The sequence below is a fragment of the Coregonus clupeaformis genome, unplaced genomic scaffold (assembly GCF_020615455.1).
Source record: "Coregonus clupeaformis isolate EN_2021a unplaced genomic scaffold, ASM2061545v1 scaf0166, whole genome shotgun sequence".
Taxonomy (NCBI): Eukaryota; Metazoa; Chordata; class Actinopteri; order Salmoniformes; family Salmonidae; genus Coregonus; species Coregonus clupeaformis.
This window is the reverse complement of record NW_025533621.1, coordinates 177,116-198,522: the sequence shown is the minus strand read 5'-3', so window position 1 is coordinate 198,522 and position 21,407 is coordinate 177,116. Positions and strand designations below refer to the sequence as shown.

Below are 21,407 nucleotides of genomic sequence, written 5' to 3'. Positions count from 1 at the left end.
AGAGAGAGAGAGAGAGAGAGAGAGAGAGAGAGAGAGAGAGAGAGAGAGGCAGAGAGAGAGAGAGAGAGAGAAGCAGAGAGACAGAGAGACAGAGAGAGAGAGAGAGAGAGAGAGACAGAGACAGAGACAGAGAGACAGAGAGAGAGAGAGAGAGAGAGAGAGAGAGAGCAGAGAGAGAGAGAGAGAGAGAGAGAGAGAGAGAGAGAGAGAGAGAGAGACAGAGAGAGAGGCAAGAGACAGAGAGAGAGAGAGACAGAGAGCGAGAGAGAGAGAGAGAGAGAGAGAGAGAGAGAGAGAGATGTTCACGTGTGGAAGAGAAAGATCATTGTGGTGTAAATTGGCCTATTAATTCCACTGAAGTTCCTACTAGCCTACTCCACAGTTCCTACTAGCCTACTCCACAGTTCCTACTAGCCTACTCCACAGTTCCTACTAGCCTACTCCACAGTTCCTACTAGCTTACTCCACAGTTCCTTTCCTTGTCCACGGCTTCCCTTCCTACCAATCACCTGGCTCTTCCCCAATGGCACTCTATTCCCTATGTAGTGCACTACTTGGCTCTGGTCAAAAGTTTCAAGTTTTAATGTCAGATGCACAAGTACAGAGAAATGCCTTTCTTGCAACCCAACAATGAAATAATAACATGGTATTACTAGAAAAAAAAACATGAGAAATAAGAATAAGAAATATGAAATACACTGTAGTAAGTTATTAAGCATACTATATATAGGAAATATTTAAAAAATCAGATCCAATACCATGTCACTGGAGTGATGGAGGTAGATATGTATAGGGGTAAGGGGACAGGGATACTGGAGTGATGGAGGTAGATATGTATAGGGGTAAGGGGACAGGGAAACTGGAGTGATGGCGGTAGATATGTATAGGGGTAAGGGGACAGGGAAACTGGAGTGATGGAGGTAGATATGTATAGGGGTAAGGGGACAGGGAAACTGGAGTGATGGCGGTAGATATGTATAGGGGTAAGGGGACAGGGAAACTGGAGTGATGGAGGTAGATATGTATAGGGGTAAGGGGACAGGGATACTGGAGTGATGGAGGTAGATATGTATAGGGGTAAGGGGACAGGGATACTGGAGTGATGGAGGTAGATATGTATAGGGGTAAGGGGACAGGGATACTGGAGTGATGGAGGTAGATCTGTATAGGGGTAAGGGGACAGGGATACTGGAGTGATGGAGGTAGATATGTATAGGGGTAAGGGGACAGGGATACTGGAGTGATGGAGGTAGATCTGTATAGGGGTAAGGGGACAGGGATACTGGAATGATGGAGGTAGATATGTATAGGGGTAAGGGGACAGGGATACTGGAGTGATGGAGGTAGATATGTATAATAATGAATATTATGTGAGAGTGAGAAAATGATGGATTGAGTGTTTGAGTGTTGGAGTGACAGTGTCTGTGAGTGTGTAGGGCCCTGTGAGTATGCATATTGAAATAAAAGGTCAATAAAGACACACTACCGGTCAAAAGTTTTAGAACACCTACTCATTCAACGGTATTTCTTTATTTTTACTATTTTCTACATTGTAGAATACTAGTGAAGAAATCAAAACTATGAAATAACACATATGGAATCATGTAGTAACCAAAAAAGTGTTAAACAAATCAAAATATATTTTATATTTGAGATTCTTCAAATAGCCACCCTTTGCCTTGATGACAGCTTTGCACACTCTTGGCATTCTCTCAATCAGCTTCATGAGGTAGTCACCTGGAATGCATTTCAATGAACAGGTGTGGCACCCCAATGGTGGAGCAATCTCCCTCACGACGCCAGGACAGCGGAGTCACTCACCACCTTCCGGAGACACTTGAAACCCCACCTCTTTAAGGAATACCTGGGATAGGATAAAGTAATCCTTCTACCCCCCCCTTACCCCACCCCAAAGAAAGAAAGAAAAAACATACTGTAAAGTGGTTATCCCACTGGCTATAAGGTGAATGCACCAATTTGTAAATGTAAATGTGTGCCTTCTTAAAAGTTAATTTGTGGAATTTATTTCCTTCTTAATGCGTTTGAGCCAATCAGTTGGGTTGTGACAAGTTAGGGGGGGTATACAGAAGATAGCCCTATTTGGTAAAAGACCAAGTCCATATTATGGCAACAACAGCTCAAATAAGCAAAGAGAAACAACAGTCCATCATTACTTTAAGACATGAAGGTTAGTCAATGCAGAACATTTCAAGAACATCAAAAGTTTTTTCAAGTGCAGTCGCAAAAAACATCAAGCGCTATGATGTAACTGGCTCTCATGAGGACTGCCACAGGAATGGAAGACCCAGAGTTACCTCTGCTGTAGAGGATAAGTTCATTAGAGTTACCAGCCTCAGAAATTGCAGCCCAAATAAATGCTTCACAGAGTTCAAGTAACAGACACATCTCAACATCAACTGTTCAGAGGAGATTGTGTGAATCAGGCCTTCATGGTCAAATTGCTGCAAAGAAACTACTACTAAAGGACACCAATAGGAAGAAGACACTTGCTTGGGCCAAGAAACACGAGCAATGGACATTAGACTGGTGGAAATTTGTCCTTTGGTCTGGAGCCCAAATTTGAGATTTTTGGTTCCAACCGCCATGTCTTTGTGAGATGCAGTGTGGGTGAACGGATGATCTCTGCATGTGTATTTCCCACCGTAAAGCATGGAGGAGGAGGTGTGATGGTGTGGGGGTGCATTGCTGGTGAGACTGTCTGTGGCACACTTAACCAGCATGGCTACCACAGCATTCTGCAGCGATACGCCATCCCATCTGGTTTGGGCTTAGTGGGACTATCATTTGTTTTTCAACAGGACAATGACCCAACACACCTCCTGTGTAAGGGCTATTTTACCAAGAAGGATAGTGATGGAGTGCTGCATCAGATGACCTGGCCTCCACAATCCCTCGACCTCAACCCAATTGAGATGGTATGGGTTGAGTCGGACCGCAGAGTGAAGGAAAAGCAGCCAACAAATGCTCAGCATATGTGGGAACTCCTTCAAGACTGTTGGAAAAGCATTCCAGGTGAAGCTGGTTGAGAGAATGCCAAGAGTGTGCAAAGCTGTCATCAAGGCAAAGGGTGGCTATTTGAAGAATCTCAAATATAAAATATATTTGGATTTGTTTAACACTTTTTTGGTTACTACATGATTCTATATGTGTTATTTCATAGTATTGATGTCTTCACTATTATTCTACAATGTAGAAAATAGTAAAAAATAAAGAAAAACCCTTGAATGAGTAGGTGTTCTATAACTTTTGACCGGTAGTGTAGGTTAACTCTAATAGTCCATGTAGCTATTGATCAGTCGTATTGCTTGGGGATAGAAGCTCTTCAGGAGCCTGTTGGTGTCAGACTTAATGCACCGGTACCTCTTGCCTTGCGGCAGCAGTGAAAATAGTCTATGGCTTGGGTGGTTGTGGTCTTTCATAATTTTAGTAGTGCACTAGAAAAGGAAAAGGGTAACATTTAGGACACAGCCGTCACCTCGCTAGAACAGACGGACAGACAGACAGACAGACAGCACACAGTGACACATAGGTCAGTAGCTTAGCTTAGCGCTGTGCCGAGCAGAGCGTGTGTGTGTGTGTGTGTGTGTGTGTGTGTGTGTGTGTGTATGTGTGTGGGTTTGAGAAGGACAGATGAGTCCCAGTGAACTTCACAGTGGCTCTAAGCTGCAAACAGTACAGCCTGTACGGCACACTGAGGTGAGACACCTGAACCCAGCCAGTTAACCCTTCACTTCAGTCACCACGCCACACAGAGCCGTCTCTTCTAAATGGCCGTGGTGACTCTCGCTGCGGCTTCCCCCTCAGCTCTTCCGCTTTGAGCGGACTGACTGACGAATGGACTTGTTGTCTGCCTTCTATTGGCAGATTTAGGCCTCTAGATACATATAGGATAATCAGTGTTAAAGATAGCCTAATGTCTCAGCATTTTGATACATAGGCCTTAGGGCTGGTCGATATTACGATGATTGACAGACGTGAGAGACATTGGTTTATCCTATTTGAACTTGACTGGCGCATCGCAGTAAAGAGCACATGAGTGACAATCAGAGTAATTAGCATGTTCCTATTTGCTATAGCCTATATGTTATTTACAGAACACAAGAGCGGAGAATTCCACCAAAGCAGCGCAAAAATGTCCAGTCAGAGCAGAGAATTTCACCAAAGCGGTGCAAAAATTTCGCAAAAAATATTGTTTCTCTCTATCTCCTGCTCTCCCTCGCTCTGTCGGATTCATGGCTTTATAGCCTAAACCTATTCAGTTAAAACATATACAGTGGGGAAAAAAAGTATTTAGTCAGCCACCAATTGTGCAAGTTCTCCTACTTAAAAAGATGAGAGAGGCCTGTAATTTTCATCATAGGTACACGTCAACTATGACAGACAAATTGAGGAAAAAAAATCCAGAAAATCACATTGTAGGATTTTTTATGAATTTATTTGCAAATTATGGTGGAAAATAAGTATTTGGTCACCTACAAACAAGCAAGATTTCTGGCTCTCACAGACCTGCAACTTCTTCTTTAAGAGGCTCCTCTGTCCTCCACTCGTTACCTGTATTAATGGCACCTGTTTGAACTTGTTATCAGTATAAAAGACACCTGTCCACAACCTCAAACAGTCACACTCCAAACTCCACTATGGCCAAGACCAAAGAGCTGTCAAAGGACACCAGAAACAAAATTGTAGACCTGCACCAGGCTGGGAAGACTGAATCTGCAATAGGTAAGCGGCTTGGTTTGGAGAAATCAACTGTAGGAGCAATTATTAGGAAATGGAAGACATACAAGACCACTGATAATCTCCCTCGATCTGGGGCTCCACGCAAGATCTCATCCCGGGGTAAAAATGATCACAAGAACGGTGAGCAAAAATCCCAGAACCACAGGGGGGACCAAGTGAATGACCTGCAGAGAGCTGGGACCAAAGTAACAAAGCCTACCATCAGTAACACACTACGCCGCCAGGGACTCAAATCCTGCAGTACAAGACCTGTCCCCTGCTTAAGCCAGTACATGTCCAGGCCCGTCTGAAGTTTGCTAGAGTGCATTTGGATGATCCAGAAGAGGATTGGGAGAATGTCATATGGTCAGATGAAACCAAAATAGAACTTTTTGGTAAAAACTCAACTCGTCGTGTTTGGAGGAAAATAATGCTGAGTTGCATCCAAAGAACACCATACCTACTGTGAAGCATGGGGGTGGAAACATCATGCTTTGGGGCTGTTTTTCTGCAAAGGGACCAGGACGACTGATCCATGTAAAGGAAAGAATGAATGGGGCCATGTATCGTGAGATTTTGAGTGAAAACCTCCTTCCATCAGCAAGGGCATTGAAGATGAAATGTGGCTGGGTCTTTCAGCATGACAATGATCCCAAACACACCGCCCGGGCAACGAAGGAGTGGCTTCGTAAGAAGCATTTCAAGGTCCTGGAGTGGCCTAGCCAGTCTCCAGATCTCAACCCCATAGAAAATCTTTGGAGGGAGTTGAAAGTCTGTGTTGCCCAGCGATAGCCCCAAAACATCACTGCTCTAGAGGAGATCTGCATGGAGGAATGGGCCAAAATACCAGCAACAGTGTGTGAAAACCTTATGAAGACTTACAGAAAACGTTTGACCTGTGTCATTGCCAACAAAGGGTATATAACAAAGTATTTAGAAACTTTTGTTATTGACCAAATACTTATTTTCCACCATAATTTGCTAATAAATTCATTATAAATCCTACAATGTGATTTTCTGGAATGTTTTTTCTCATTTTGTCTGTCATAGTTGACGTGTACCTATGATGAAAATTACAGGCCTCTCTCATCTTTTTAAGTGGGAGAACTTGCACAATTGGTGGCTGACTAAATACTTTTTTTCCCCACTGTATGTATAACAGACACTCCATAACTATCTTGCATCCAGCTGTATTCCCTTCTCTCTCAATATGACGTTGGGCTAGACTACACTTTATTATGCATGCATGGCTTTCTCCCGATCAAACCATGAATGAATAGTAGTTTGAATAGTTTTAAAAACACAAGGTAGCCAGGGGACTAATGTCGAGAGAACCAACAATATCAATAGCCCTTTTGAAAAATTGAATGACAAGTTTAATCAATTGAAGCTTATTAAGAAATAAATTATCCATGAGCAGCGGAAAAATCCCTCCATGCGAGGTTGAAAACCAAATGGCCAATAAACTGTCATCCTACTAGGCCTATCATGAAAGCTTTAAGACCAGTTCAAGTAATCAACAGTAGCCTATTCCCCAAATGTTCTAACGACGTAATACAAACACGTCGGTCTGATGGATCTCAGAAATGTGTACTGTATTGGTTCAGTCCACAGACTTCTGGTTCATTCAGCACTGTGTTCTGTATTGGTTCAGTCCACAGACTTCTGGTTCATTCAGCACTGTGTACTGTAGTGGTTCAGTCCACAGACTTCTGGTTCATTCAGCACTGTGTACTGTATTGGTTCAGTCCACAGACTTCTGGTTCATTCAGCACTGTGTACTGTAGTGGTTCAGTCCACAGACTTCTGGTTCATTCAGCACTGTGTTCTGTATTGGTTCAGTCCACATACTTCTGGTTCATTCAGCACTGTGTACTGTATTGGTTCAGTCCACAGACTTCTGGATCATTCAGCACTGTGTACTGTAGTGGTTCAGTCCACAGACTTCTGGTTCATTCAGCACTGTGTTCTGTATTGGTTCAGTCCACAGACTTCTGGTTCATTCAGCACTGTGTACTGTATTGGTTCAGTCCACAGACTTCTGGTTCATTCAGCACTGTGTACTGTATTGGTTCAGTCCACAGACTTCTGGTTCATTCAGCACTGTGTACTGTATTGGTTCAGTCCACAGACTTCTGGTTCATTCAGCACTGTGTACGAAACAACATGGAGGAGACATGACGGTAGAGGCAGAACAATGCAGCAGAGAGAGGGAGGTGGCAGACCGTGAGCCACAGGCCTGATAGGCTGCCCAAACTGACCCGGCTCTGATATGAAAAGGACCAGCATCAGTATGTGACCTAAGATCAGTTTGAGAGTGAACAAGAGCGCTTGACCTCTGCATTTGATCCCAGGAGTGAAAAGAGGCCATGCAGCATATGGCTGGGGAGCAAGTACAGTTGCTGCCCAACATTATTTACAAAAGGTGAACCTAGCCTACTGCCAGTGAGGGAAGGACACACGCATTAACACAAACCCCCAACCGACAACGTGGGGTCGTTTTACAACCCTTCCCTCCCCGACACAAAGCTACATTTACATTTTAGTCATTTAGCAGACGCTCTTATCCAGAGCGACTTACAGTTAGTGAATACATATTTTTTTTTATTTTTTTTTATACTGGCCCCCCGTGGGAAACGAACCCACAACCCTGGCGTTGCAAACGCCATGCTCTATCAACTGAGCTACATCCCTGTCGGCCATTCCCTCCCCTACCCTGGACGACGCTGGGCCAATTGTGCACCGCCCATGAGTCTCCCGGTCGCGGCCGGCTGCGACAGAGCCTGGATTCGAACCAGGATCTCTAGTGGCACAGCTAGCACTGCGATGCAGTGCCTTAGACCACTGCGCCACTCAGGAGACTACAACCACAGACAGTACCTTAAAACAAACCCACCCGACACCCCTCCCACAATGTTCCGCGCACCAACGAGTGCGCAGAGAACTCGCTATGTTAACAAGGGGAAACCCGGCCGGCAATCTATTCTACATATTCTACTGTTCCGATATGGGGACAAGGTTAGTGTTAGGACATAGACAAACACACTATCCAGGATACACATTCCACACTCCATCCCCCAGGGGGCAGCGGTAACCTTGTCCAGGTGTTGAGTCTGGTTGATAAGGACATCAGGTGCTGCCAATTAGGATGACGGTCAGTCAGTGTCCCAGCTGGCAGAGACGTGAGGCCTTTAGTTCGGTCAGTCAGTGTCCCAGCTGGCAGAGACGTGAGGCCTTTAGTTCGGCCAGTCAGTGTCCCAGCTGGCAGAGACGTGAGGCCTTTAGTTTGGTTTTTGAATCTTTAGTTTAGGCTCGTCTGTTTGTGGTTTCCTTTTTGTACATTTACATTACATTTTAGCCATTTAGCAGACGCTCTTATCCAGAGCGACTTACAGGAGCAATTAGGGTTAAGTGCCTTGCTCAAGGGCACATCGACAGATTTTCACCTAGTCGGCTCGGGGATTAGAACCAGCGACCTTTCGGTTACTGGCACAACACTCTTAACCACTAAGCTACCTGCCGCCCCCATACATATTTATGTTTCCATCTGAACACATAATAATCAGTTTGGACTGGTCGACCAAGAGGTCAAGACAGAGCTGGCTCTGAACTTGGTAAGTTGCTGTCTCCTGGGCACATCCCACGCGGTCTTCAAACGCTGATTTCTCACATAAATGCACACATTCATTCAGTTTACAGACCATGTAACTAGGCCTCGTTTTTATTTTGTAGTGTCACCACACGTAATTGAAATGTGCAGAGAAAAGAGCTAAACGCTGGGATCAATAGTCTCTGCTTAGTTAGCATCCCATTCAGCTGAGCCGCTGTGTGGTGTAGAATAGTCTGCCTTTCCTCAGTGTGTGTGTACGTGGCTCCTGTTTTTGGACCGCCCTCTCACCACGAGAACGGTCAAAACTCAGCACAGGCCAGGGCCTGGTTTCCCGATAGAGCGATAGAACTTGGGGCTTACGAGTTGTTTCAACGATGTGTCTTACAACAGCCCCGAGATGTGACAACGCAGAGAGAACAGTCACTAAAGTGCTGGTCTTGGATCAGCTTTCTCCCTTCACAATACTGACAGATCAGCTCCTAGAGATATTACCACCTGCAGCTGTCCTTACCCAATAAAAATGCACTAAAATCACAGATTTGGCAAATCCTTGCGCATGTTAGGCTACATACACATCATTAAATTATAGTAAAATAGAACTCCATTTATTGAACATGGAATGTATTTCAATATGATTGAAATAGGCCTATAGCCTACTGTTTATATTGTAATGCAGTCATCTCAAATTTCATTTAAAACATGTTTTTTTACACATTGTTTGTTTGTTTCAATTGCAAAGACATTGCCTTTTTTTGTATTTGGTATTAACCGGTCTCGGAGACGGATAAACCATGTAATTCTATGTTTAGTGGAGATCTGTGTATAGAGTGAAGTGGGAGGGCAAAAAAAAAAAGCATCTAACGACGCACTCAGCTGTTCTACGAGTGATCTGAGGCAGGCGTTAGATTACGAGCGTTTTCAAATGCATTGTTAATAACGCTGGTTTTGGGGTAACCGCTCTGAGATTGAAAGACGCTCCTACGAAGGTTCCAACGATGAACGTAGCCTTGAGATGCATTTTGGGAAACCGGGCCCAGTACAGGATGTCACAACCGGGTCAACTTCTTGACCGCACCCCTTTTTGATTTGAATGAAACTTTCTATGCATGTTTGCTCATGGTAGAAGTGGTCAGAAAGTACTTTTTTGGACCTGAATGCCAAAACATTTAGGAGATAGAGGTGCTCAAAATTGACCCATTTTGCATACCCCACACTACCATGAGACGCCCAGTCTTCATCACTGGAAAAGATAAAACGGTTGAGATTGATATCATTTAAAAGCTTAAAAACAGGGTTGTCAAACCATTTGATCACTTCTTGAAATATATGTTTTTTTAATAAGAATTGTCATAAACTTTTAAATGTCAATCATCTATATAAATGTGGTAACTTAGACCCTATTTGACATAATCTGAGGTTTGTGTTGTGCCAGCCATCGGTTGAGACACAGTATACTCTTGAATACAGGGTGGGTGTCATGTTTTGGCTGATAAAATGTACTAAAATGTTAATTTAAAAAAATGATATTTCAACTTTCAAATGGTAGCACAAAGATGGTTGGCGGTCCACACAGAGAATGTTAACTTGAATGGGAATATAATTTGTTTGAAATGATACCGTCAATCCTCCATAGGAAACCTGTTGAAATTATATAAATAGCCATTTAAATTGACATTCCACGGCGGGTGGACTGGCGATCCATCTTTGTGGTAGTAATTGGAAGTAAAAATTCATTCAATTTAAAATGTACTAAATTGCAGTTGTTTGAAAGGATGTCTGTTCTATTGTCTATATGTCTATGATTTAAAATGACACCCTGTATTCAAGAGTATGATGTGTCTCAACCAATTGCAAGCACAACAAATACCTCTGATATAAGTGTCTAAGGTACATGTGTGAGAAAACAAAGATCAGACTTTTTTTTTTTCAAGCATTTATTTATTTATTTATTAGTTTGACAACCCTGTTTGTAAGCTTTTCAATTACATCAAACTCAACTCTTTATATTTCCCAGTAACGAAGACATGGATGCCTGATGGTTGGGAGGGGAATTCCACAGGAATTTGACTCAGATTTTTCACTTTAAAATGTATGCCAAACAAAAACCATTAATTTCAAAGTTTAAACACACCATACAACTTTATGCACAAGGACTACTTTGAACAGTTGACATAGAAAAATGTCACAAAAACACATTTACTGTAAGAACTGTGCGGATGCAAAGTTTGGTAACAGAATTACAGTAAAATTAGCTACTTAGCTAACATTAACAAAACCCGGCTGGAGAGGATGTGTTTGGCACATCTTAATGGTTAACTTTTAATAGTTATAAGATATATAGCTGGCAAACATTAGTAGTGAATTTCATACAAGTGTAACTTGATCACCTCACTTAAGTTGCGCTGCAGGAGAGGGAGAGAGAGGACCCAACTGTAGCCAGCTTTAATCACTTCATTTATAAACAAACTTGATATCAGTAAAAACACTAACTAATTGGTAGGTCTACCTTTAACTTGTTGCTTCTGTTTTTCTCCCCAATTTCATGATATCCAATTACGATCTTGTCTCATCGCTGCAACTCCCTAATGGGCTCGGGAGAAGCGAAGGTCGAGTCATACGTCCTCTGAAACATGACACGCCTAACCGCGCACCAATGTGTCGAAGGAAACCCTGTTCAGCTGAAGACCGAAGTCAGCCTGCAGGCGTCCGGCCCACCGCGAGTCGCTAGAGCGCGATGAGCCAAGTAAAGCCCCTCCCCCTGCCAAACCCTCCCCTAACCCGGGCGACGTTGGGCCAATTATGCGCCGCCCTATGGGACTCCCGGTCACGACACAGCCTGGGATCGAACCCGGGTCTGTAGTGACGCCTCAAGCGCTGCGCCACTCGGGAGGCCCTTACTTGTTACTTCTGTGAACTTTCAGTATCTTCCCTCATGACGGAGAGAAATTAGAAAATATCTTAAAGATATCTGGGGTTTTGGTAACGGAATTACAAGGCAATATTTCTTAAACCTACAGAAGGCACATTTTATGTTTGTAATACCTTTTAAGGCTTTGACCAGAAATCAAAGCCTTTGCTTATTCCTCATTTTTAGGATGGAAAAGGGTTGAAAAATGTGCAGTTGAAGTCAGAAGTTTACATACACCTTAGCCAAATACATTTAAACTCAATTTTTCACAATTCCTGACATTTAATCTTAGTAAAAATTCCCTGTCTTAGGTCAGTTAGAATCAACGCTTTATTTTAAGAATGTGAAATGTCCGAATAATAGTAGAGAGAATGATTTATTTCTGGTTTTATTTCTGTCATCACATTCCCAGTGGGTCAGATGTTTACATACACTCAATTAGTATTTGGTAGCATTGCCTTTAAATTGTTTAACTTGGGTCAAACATTTCGGGTAGCCATCCACAAGCTTCCCACAATAAGTTGGGTGAATTTTGGCCCATTCCTCCTGACAGAGCTGGTGTAACTGAGTCAGGTTTGTAGGCCTCCTTGCTCTCACATGCTTTTTCAGTTCTGCCCACACATTTTCTATAGGATTTAGGTCAGGGCTTTGTGATGGCCATTCCAATACCTTGACTTTGTTGTCCTTAAGCCATTTTGCCACAACTTTGGAAGTATGCTTGGGGTCATTGTCCATTTGGAAGACCCATTTGCGACCAAGCTTTAACTTCCTGACTAATGTCTTGAGATGTTGCTTCAATATATCCACATAATTTTCCTTCCTCATGATGCCATCTATTTTGTGAAGTACACCAGTCCCTCCTGCAGCAAAGCACCCATGGTGCAAATTAATTACTTAAAAATCATACAATGTCATTTTCTGGATTTTTGTTTTAGATTCCGTCTCTCACAGTTGAAGTGTACCTATGATAAAAATTACAGACCTCTACATGCTTTGTAAGTAGGAAAACCTGCAAAATCGGCAGTGTATCAAATACTTGTTCTCCCCACTGTAGGACTCGTTTTACTGTGGATATAGATACTTTTGTACCTGTTTCCTCCAGCATCTTCACAAGGTCCTTTGCTGTTGTTCTGGGATTGATTTGCACTTTTCACACCAAAGTACGTTCATCTCTAGGAGACAGAACGCGTCTCCTCCCATGGTGATACTTGCGTACTATTGTTTGTACAGATGAATGTGGTCCCTTCAGGCATTTGGAAATTGCTCCCAGGGATGAACCAGACTTGTGGAGGTCTACAATTTTTTCCTGAGTTCTTGGCTGATTTCTTTAGATTTTCCCATGATGTCAAGCAAAGAGGCACTGAGTTTGAAGGTAGGCCTTGAAATACATCCACAGGTACACCTCCAAGTGACTCAAATTATGTCAATTAGCCTATCAGAAGCTTCTAAAGCCATGACATGTTATGGAATTTTCCAAGCTGTTTAAAGGCACAGTCAACTTAGTGTATGTAAACTTCTGACCCACTGGAATTGTGATACATTGAATAATAAGTGAAATAATCTGTAAACAATTGTTGGAAAAATTACTTGTCATGCACAAAGTAGATGTCCTAACTGACTTGCCAAAACTATAGTTTGTTAACAAGAAATTTGTGGAGGTGTTGAAAAACGAGTTTTAATGACTCCAACCTAAGTGTATGTAAACTTCCGACTTCAACTGTAAATGTGTTAATCTCTGCAAAATATAGATTTGCAGTAGCTTTCATTTGACATGATCCTATGAACTTCACATGTTGGTGCTCATGGGTCCTTTTTAGATGGAAATGCTGATATGCAAAATTGGTGAACTTTGACCACCTCCATTTCCTAAATGTTTTGGCATTCAGGTCCAAAAAGTGACTTTCTGACCACTTCTACATTGTATAGAAAGTTTTATTCAAATCAAAAATGGGGTACGGTTCTCTGTAGCTCAATTGGTAGAGCATGGCGCTTGTAAAGCCAGAGTAGTGGGTTCAATCCCCGGGACCACCCATACGTAAAAATTTATGCACACATGACTGTAAGTCGCTTTGGATAAAAGCGTCTGCTAAATGGCATATTATTATTATTATTATTATAAGTTAAAACTGACATTGGATCAGTACTTATTTGAGTGTGGAGTCACTTGACCACGCCCTGCTTGGTTTTCATTGGTTAATGGCCAACTAAATGGAATATTATTATTATTAAAAAGGGATTGAAATCAAATGGAACGACCCAACCACCAAACTACACTGCCACAAGGCCCCGCCTCAGACCATCCGTTGCCCTCGCTCACTAATATCACACTGGCCTCACTCACTTTCATCACACAGATCTACACTACACAGCCCCCCACTAGTACACAGGCCTACACACCACACGCTCACTATCACAGGCCTACACACCACACGCTCACTATCACAGGCCTACACACCACACGCTCACTATCACAGGTCTACACACCACACGCTCACTATCACAGGTCTACACACCACACGCTCACTATCACAGGTCTACACACCACACGCTCACTATCACAGGCCTACACACCACACGCTCACTATCACAGGCCTACACACCACAAGCTCACTATCACAGGCCTACACACCACACGCTCACTATCACAGGTCTACACACCACACGCTCACTATCACAGGTCTACACACCACACGCTCACTATCACAGGCCTACACACCACACGCTCACTATCACAGGTCTACACACCACACGCTCACTATCACAGGTCTACACACCACACGCTCACTATCACAGGCCTACACACCACACGCTCACTATCACAGGCCTACACACCACACGCTCACTATCACAGGTCTACACACCACACGCTCACTATCACAGGTCTACACACCACACGCTCACTATCACAGGTCTACACACCACACGCTCACTATCACAGGTCTACACACCACACGCTCACTATCACAGGCCTACACACCACACGCTCACTATCACAGGTCTACACACCACACGCTCACTATCACAGGTCTACACACCACACGCTCACTATCACAGGCCTACACACCACACGCTCACTATCACAGGTCTACACACCACACGCTCACTATCACAGGTCTACACACCACACGCTCACTATCACAGGCCTACACACCACACGCCTACACACCACACGCTCACTATCACAGGCCTACACACCACACGCTCACTATCACAGGCCTACACACCACACGCTCACTATCACAGGCCTACACACCACACGCTCACTATCACAGGCCTACACACCACACGCTCACTATCACAGGCCTACACACCACACGCTCACTATCACAGGTCTACACACCACCACGCAGCAAACACTCATCACATGCTGCTCGGATCACACCATTTTAAATAAGAATGAGGCATGTTTTTCACCAGGGGAGAGAGAGAGAGAGAGAGAGAGGGAGGGGTTTCGGTGTAACGTACATACACAGACAGGCTCATTGGCCTGTTGGCCCCAGGATGCAAGGCGGCCATAGTCACACAGAAGAGGTGCTAGCCGAGCCCAGAGGGCTTTTCCTTCAAAACACTGAGCTGAGGAGGGGGATGAGGCATGCATGGCCTAGCATGTCGTACATTGTTTCTACTCTGATAATTACAGATGTTACCTGGAACAACATTTATCTTTAATCTGATAATTGACTCATTGGGGTCCAAGTGAGGATAATTCATGTTAATCTGATAATTGAATCATGAGGAGAATGAATTGCTTGTGCTGCGTTTCTCTTTCATTTTCCCAGGTGGAAGGAACGCACATGATCACAAGAACACACAAATGTTGATAACTTTCATAGTATTGATTGTTTGAATCTTGACTCTTCCCAAACAAACATACACCGACACACATATATATATATATATATATATAGTCAGCAACAAGTTGGACAAATTGAGGTCACACCTGGAATTGAGGGACTTGCATTGGATAGCCAATAGATGTAGCTAGCAGATTGTAACGGACTAACGCGATGCTCCATTAGCCGTTACAAGTTAGGTACCGTTTTGTGTAGCACAGAGAATTTTCGACCAACCTTAACTTGGCTATATATCCTCAATTCCCAACTTGGAACGCAGCCCTCTGTCTAAAGAACAGTATCTGTGAGTAATTCCTTGGCAATTTAGCCTTCAGCATTGTCCTTCTAAAATGGTCCATAAAACCCATGGTATTTTGGAACCACTGGTGCTTATGCATTCGACTCTTCAAAGCTCACTGACAGTGCTGTAGGCCTTCACCTTCCACAGTAACTCCTCTATTGTAGCTATTCAAATGATCACCTAGTCAGACCATTACTTTGTCCCAGCTGTCTGATAGGTATTATTATCCAAAAGGTGGAGGTGTGGCCGTTTATATTCAGAACCACATTCCTGTAAAGCTTAGAGAGGATCTCATGTTAAATACTGTTGAAGTAATATGGCTACAGGTTCACCTGCCTCACCTAAAGCCCATTCTGGTGGGAAGCTGCTATAGACCACCAAGCGCTAACACTCAGTATCTGGATAACAGGTGTGAAATGCTTGATAATGTATGTGATCTCAATAGAGAGGTATATTTTCTGGGTGATTTTAAATATTGACTGGCTTTCATCAGGATGCCCACTCAAGAGAAGGCTTCGAACTGTAATTAGTGCCTGCAACCTGGTTCAGGTTATCAGTCAACCTACCAGGGTAGTTACTAACTGCACAGGAATGAAATCCTCAACATGTATTGATCAAATCTTTACTAATGCTGCAGAAATGTGTTTGAAAGCAGTATCCAAATCCAATCGGATGTAGTGATCACAATATAGTAGCCATATCTAGGAAAACCACAGTTCCAAAGGCTGGGCCTAATATAGTGTATAAGAGGTCATACAATAAGTTTTGTAGTGATTCCTATGTTGTTGCTGTAAATAATGTGTTGGTCTGTGGTGTGTATTGAGGAGCAACCAGACGCTGCACTTGACACATTTATGAAATTGCTTATTTCAGTTACTAATAAGCATTTACCCATTAAGAAAATGACTGTAAAACCAATCAGCCTGTTACCAACCCTTAGTACACTTTTGGGAAAAATTGTGTTTAACCAGATACAATGCTATTTTACTGTAAACAAATTGACAACAGACTTTCAGCATGCTTATAGGGAAGGACATTCAACAAGCACAGCACTTACACAAATGACTGATGATTGGCTGAGAGAAATTGATCATAAAACTCCTGAGTGTACTCCTGAGTGGCGCAGTGGTCTAAGGCACTGCATCGCAGTGCTAACTGTGCCACTAGATCCTGGTTCGAATCCAGGCTCTGTCGCAGCCGGCCGCGACCGGGAGACTCATGGGCGGCACACAATTGGCCCAGGGTAGGGGAGGGAATGGCCGGCAGGGATGTAGCTCAGTTGATAGAGCATGGCGTTTGCAACGCCAGGGTTGTGGGTTCGATTCCCACGGGGGGCCAGTATAAAAAAAATATATATGTATTCACTAACTGTAAGTCGCTCTGGATAAGAGCGTCTGCTAAATGACTAAAATGTAAAATTTAAATAAAAAGATTGTGGGGGCTGTTTTGTTAGACTTCAGAGCGGCTTTTGACATTATTGATCATAGTCTGCTGCTGGAAAAACATGTGTGTTATGGCTTTACACCCCCTGCTATATTGTGGATAAAGAGTTACCTGTCTAACAGAACACAGAGGGTGTTCTTTAATGGAAGCCTCTCCAACAAAATCCAGGTAGAATCAGGAATTCCCCAGGGCAGCTGCCTAGGCCCCTTACTTTTTTCAATCTTTACTAACGACATGCCACAGGCTTTGAGTAAAGCCAGTATGTCTATGTATGCGGATGACTCAACACTATACGTGTCAGCTACTACAGCGACTGAAATGACTGCAACACTTAACAAAGAGCTGCAGTTAGTTTCAGAATGGGGTGGCAAGGAATAAGTTAGTCCTAAATATTTCTAAAACTAAAAGCATTGTATTTGGGACAAATCATTCACTAAACCCTAAACCTCAACTAAATCTTGTAATGAATAATGTGGTAATTGAGCAAGTTGAGGAGACTAAACTGCTTGGAGGAACCCTGGCTTGTAAACTGTCATGGTCAAAACATATTGATACAACAGTAGCTAGGATGGGGAGAAGTCTGTCCATAATAAAGTGCTGCTCTGTATTCTTAACAGCACTATCAACAAGGCAGGTCCTACAGGCCCTAGTTTTGTCGCACCTGGACTACTGTTCAGTCGTGTGGTCAGGTGCCACAAAGAGGGACTTAGGAAAATTGCAATTGGCTCAGAACAGGGCAGCACAGCTGGCCCTTGGATGTACACAGAGAGCTAACATTAATAATATGCATATCAATCTCTCCTGGCTCAAAGTGGAGGAGAGATTGACTTCATCACTACTTGTATTTGTGAGAGGTATTGACATGTTGAATGCACCGAGCTGTCTGTTTGAACTAATTGCACACAGCTCGGACACCCATGCATACCCCACAAGACATGCCACCAGAGGTCTCTTCACAGTCCCCAAGTCCAGAACAGACTATGGGAGGCGCAAAGTACTACATAGAGCCAAGACTACATGGAACTCTATTCCACATCAAGTAACTTATGCAAGCAGTAAAATTTGATTTAAAAAAAAACTGATAAAAATACACCTTATGGAACAGCGGGGACTGTGAAGCAACACAAACACAGGCACAGACACATGATAACATACGCTCTATACACACACGTACACATGGATTTTGTATTGTAGATATGTGGTAGTAGAGTAGAGGCCTGAGGGCACACACTTAATATGTTGTGAAATCTGTTCTGAATGTATTGTAATGTTTTTTTAAATGTATAACTGCCTTAATTTTGCTGGACCCCAGGAAGAGTAGCTGCTAATGGGGATCCATAATAAATACAAATTATTAGATAGGTACTGTGGTATCAAAGAATTTAACCAACCAACCTTGTCCATACTTCCTCAATTACCGACTTAGAAGACAACCAATGTTTTCTAAATGTCCATGTATAGTTGCAGGGGGTTTGTTTGAGTCTAGAAAATGCTCCGTTATTAAATTAATTAAATGTTTTGCTCCATGAATACAACAATGTGTACGCCGCCATCTTGTCTATGTCAAATCTTCTCTCATTGCTCGAGAAAGGTGAGCGTCATCATGACATCCGGTACTTTCGCATGGAGCCACCTGTCTCAATCAATGAGAGAAGATTTGAAATAGACAATAATAATATAATATGCCATTTAGCAGACGCTTTTATCCAAAGCGACTTACAGTCATGCGTGCATACATTTTTGTGTATGGGTGGTCCCGGGGATCGAACCCACTACCTTGGCGTTACAAGCGCCGTGCTCTACCAGCTGAGCTACAGAGGACCACGACAAAATGGCGGCACACACATTGTTGTATTCATGGAGCAAAACATTTATTTTATTTAATAACGGAGCATTTTCTAGATTCAAATAAACCTCCTGCAACTAGACGTGGATGTTTAGAAAACATTGGTTGTCTTCCAAATCGGGCATTGAGGAAGTATGGACAAGTTAAGGTTGGTTGGTTAAATTCTCTGATACACCAAACGGTAACTATCAGACAGCTGGGACAGTAATAGTCTGACTAGGTGATCGTTTTAATAGTGTGGAAGGTGAAGGCCTACAGCACTGTCAGTGAGCTTTGAAGAGATTAATGCATTGACACCAGTGGTTGCAAAATGCCCATGGCTTTTATGGGCCATTTTAGAAGGACCGTGCTGAAGGCTACATTGCCAAGGAATTACTCACAGATACTGTACTTTAGACAGAGGGCTGAGTTGCAATAGTTCAGCCTAGATTGCAAACAAAGTTTCAGTTCGGTGACATTTTATCAAGATCACGCATTTCCAATGAGTCACATGATGAGATATGGTCAAGAATCCAAGTGACCCAAATAATGATGAGACTAAACTACAGATTTTTCATAAATCAAAACTCCACTCTATAGTCTAAACTGAGTTACATATGAACTTGCGCTGGCTATACAAAGTGTGATACAATGTTGTTATTTGTGGAGCTAATGATACAATGTTCACACTGCTGGCATTAGCAACATTGAAGTGTGATACAATGTTATTTGTGGAGTTATTGATACAATGTTCACACTGCTGGCATTACCAACATTGAAGTGTGATACAATGTTATTTGTGGAGTTATTGATACAATGTTCACACTGCTGGCATTAGCAACATTGAAGTGTGATACAATGTTATTTGTGGAGTTATTGATACAATGTTCACACTGCTGGCATTAGCAACATTGTGAAACTGTGAGTGGGTGCCCAAGCTCAAGGTTTCGCTAACTAGTAAGCTTTAGCCTACTTTTTCTTTGGAAACGAGTTGTGATAGGTACTCGGACAACAGAGTAGCTATCATAACTTGTGAACTTATCAAACAAGTTAGCTAACGTTACTGTTGTCTAACTTCACGATCGAAAATTACCTGTAGTAATAGACATCACTCTTGCCAGCACTGAGCCCTGACTTCCGGATCACTTCTTCTTTCTTCCAACCCGGTGGCAGAGAGGGGCAATCCATCCTCTTCTTCTCCATAATCATTTAGCTGTATGATTGGAAATCACCCCAATCGCTGTTCAATTCAGACAAATAGCCAAATAATGCGTTACAACGTGTGAATAAATACACCTGACCTGGCGATCTGAAGTTAAGCTGTAAAATCCGTTTGAACTAACTACTAAACCGGAGCGAAACGTGAACTTTTTTATTTCCGCTATTGTATCCGGACTTTGGGTTGGATATATTTTGGTCCTTGGTTTGACAGTTTTCCTCTTCGATCTTCAACTATCCAACTGCGAGTAACCGCAGTTGTATCTCCGTGCCCAACTGCGGCCGTTGCAGTGACGTTCTGAAATTTCAGCACTTCCCACACACTGACCCAGCGCTTGGCAACCGCACTGGCTCGCAGAGCAACGCCCCGCCTCTTTGGAACGCTCCCGTCACTTCTCGGTTCCCCTCCCTGGGCGGTGACTCGGGTTTTGACTAGATGGGATACGGCTTTTTGTCAGATCTGACTTTTCCTTGAAGGTTCGGAGAATTTACCCGGTAGGTTAGAAGAATTAGGTTAAGGTTAGGAGAAGGGTTAGGGCTGGCTAAAAGGCCAACAAAATCTACCTTTGACGTTAATTTGACAAAAGCTGTATCCCTTATAGCCATGACCGTGATGTAACAGTTACATAAAAAAATACCATAATTCCCAAAAATATGAACAATATAATAAAAAATAATTTAATTTGAATGTTCCAGCGAGTATTATAATTGGCTTTCCTCATCAAGGCCCTAAATACGTATTTCGGTCGTCACTAGTTACCACAGCCACAAAGTCAGAAGGCCCGCTTACTCGACCAGATGAGGGAATGTGATGAAGCGATGCCGACCGGTTTGCAGGGGCAGACAGGACATTTTCATTTACATTTTCGTCATTTAGCAGACGCTCTTATCCAGAGCGACTTACAAATTGGTGCATTCACCTTATGATAGCCAGTGGGACAACCACTTTACTATATATATATATATATATATATATATATTATTTATTATTTTTGATTTATTTTTATTTTTTGGGGGGGGGTAAGGGGGGGGTAGAAGGATTACTTTATACTATCCCAGGTATTCCTTAAAGAGGTGGGGTTTCAAGTGTCTCCGGAAGGTGGTGAGTGACTCCGCTGTCCTGGCGTCGTGAGGGAGGACATTTTGTGATTCATCAATGATTTGGTTATTTATTAGCTATATTAAAACCAACCGTTGGAAATCCAAAGTGGTAATCGGATGTCTTATTCAAACTGCTCCAATATCAGCATTGTTTTTAAAGTGGCATGTAGACAAAACAAATTGACACATCTTGATTTTAGATTTTTATTTTCAGAATCCACAAGTAAAACTTAGTTTCACAGAAATGTACATGTTTGAAATTGGCAGATTTTGGGCAGATTTTTAAGATAACTTCAACCATGTTTGTTTATTTGGCAAATAGGCACTTACTATAGTTATTTAACTTAACCAGAGGAGGCTTGTGGGAGGAGCTATAGGAGGACAGGCTCATTGTAATGGCTGGAATCGCATCAATAGAACAGTATCAA

General features: G+C 42.8%; 1 protein-coding gene across 1 annotated transcript in view; it reads right to left on the bottom strand.

Moving 5' to 3' along the window:
* Positions 1-20,200, bottom strand: part of LOC121581836 (methyl-CpG-binding domain protein 2-like) — a 102,230-nt gene extending 82,030 nt beyond the window's left edge. Inside the window, exon 1 of the mRNA XM_045213885.1 lies at positions 19,754-20,200. Within this exon, the coding sequence (XP_045069820.1) occupies positions 19,754-19,869 (116 nt within the window). The 5' untranslated portion in view covers positions 19,870-20,200. The remainder of the gene's footprint in view (positions 1-19,753) is intronic.
* Positions 20,201-21,407: the final 1,207 nt, after the last annotated feature.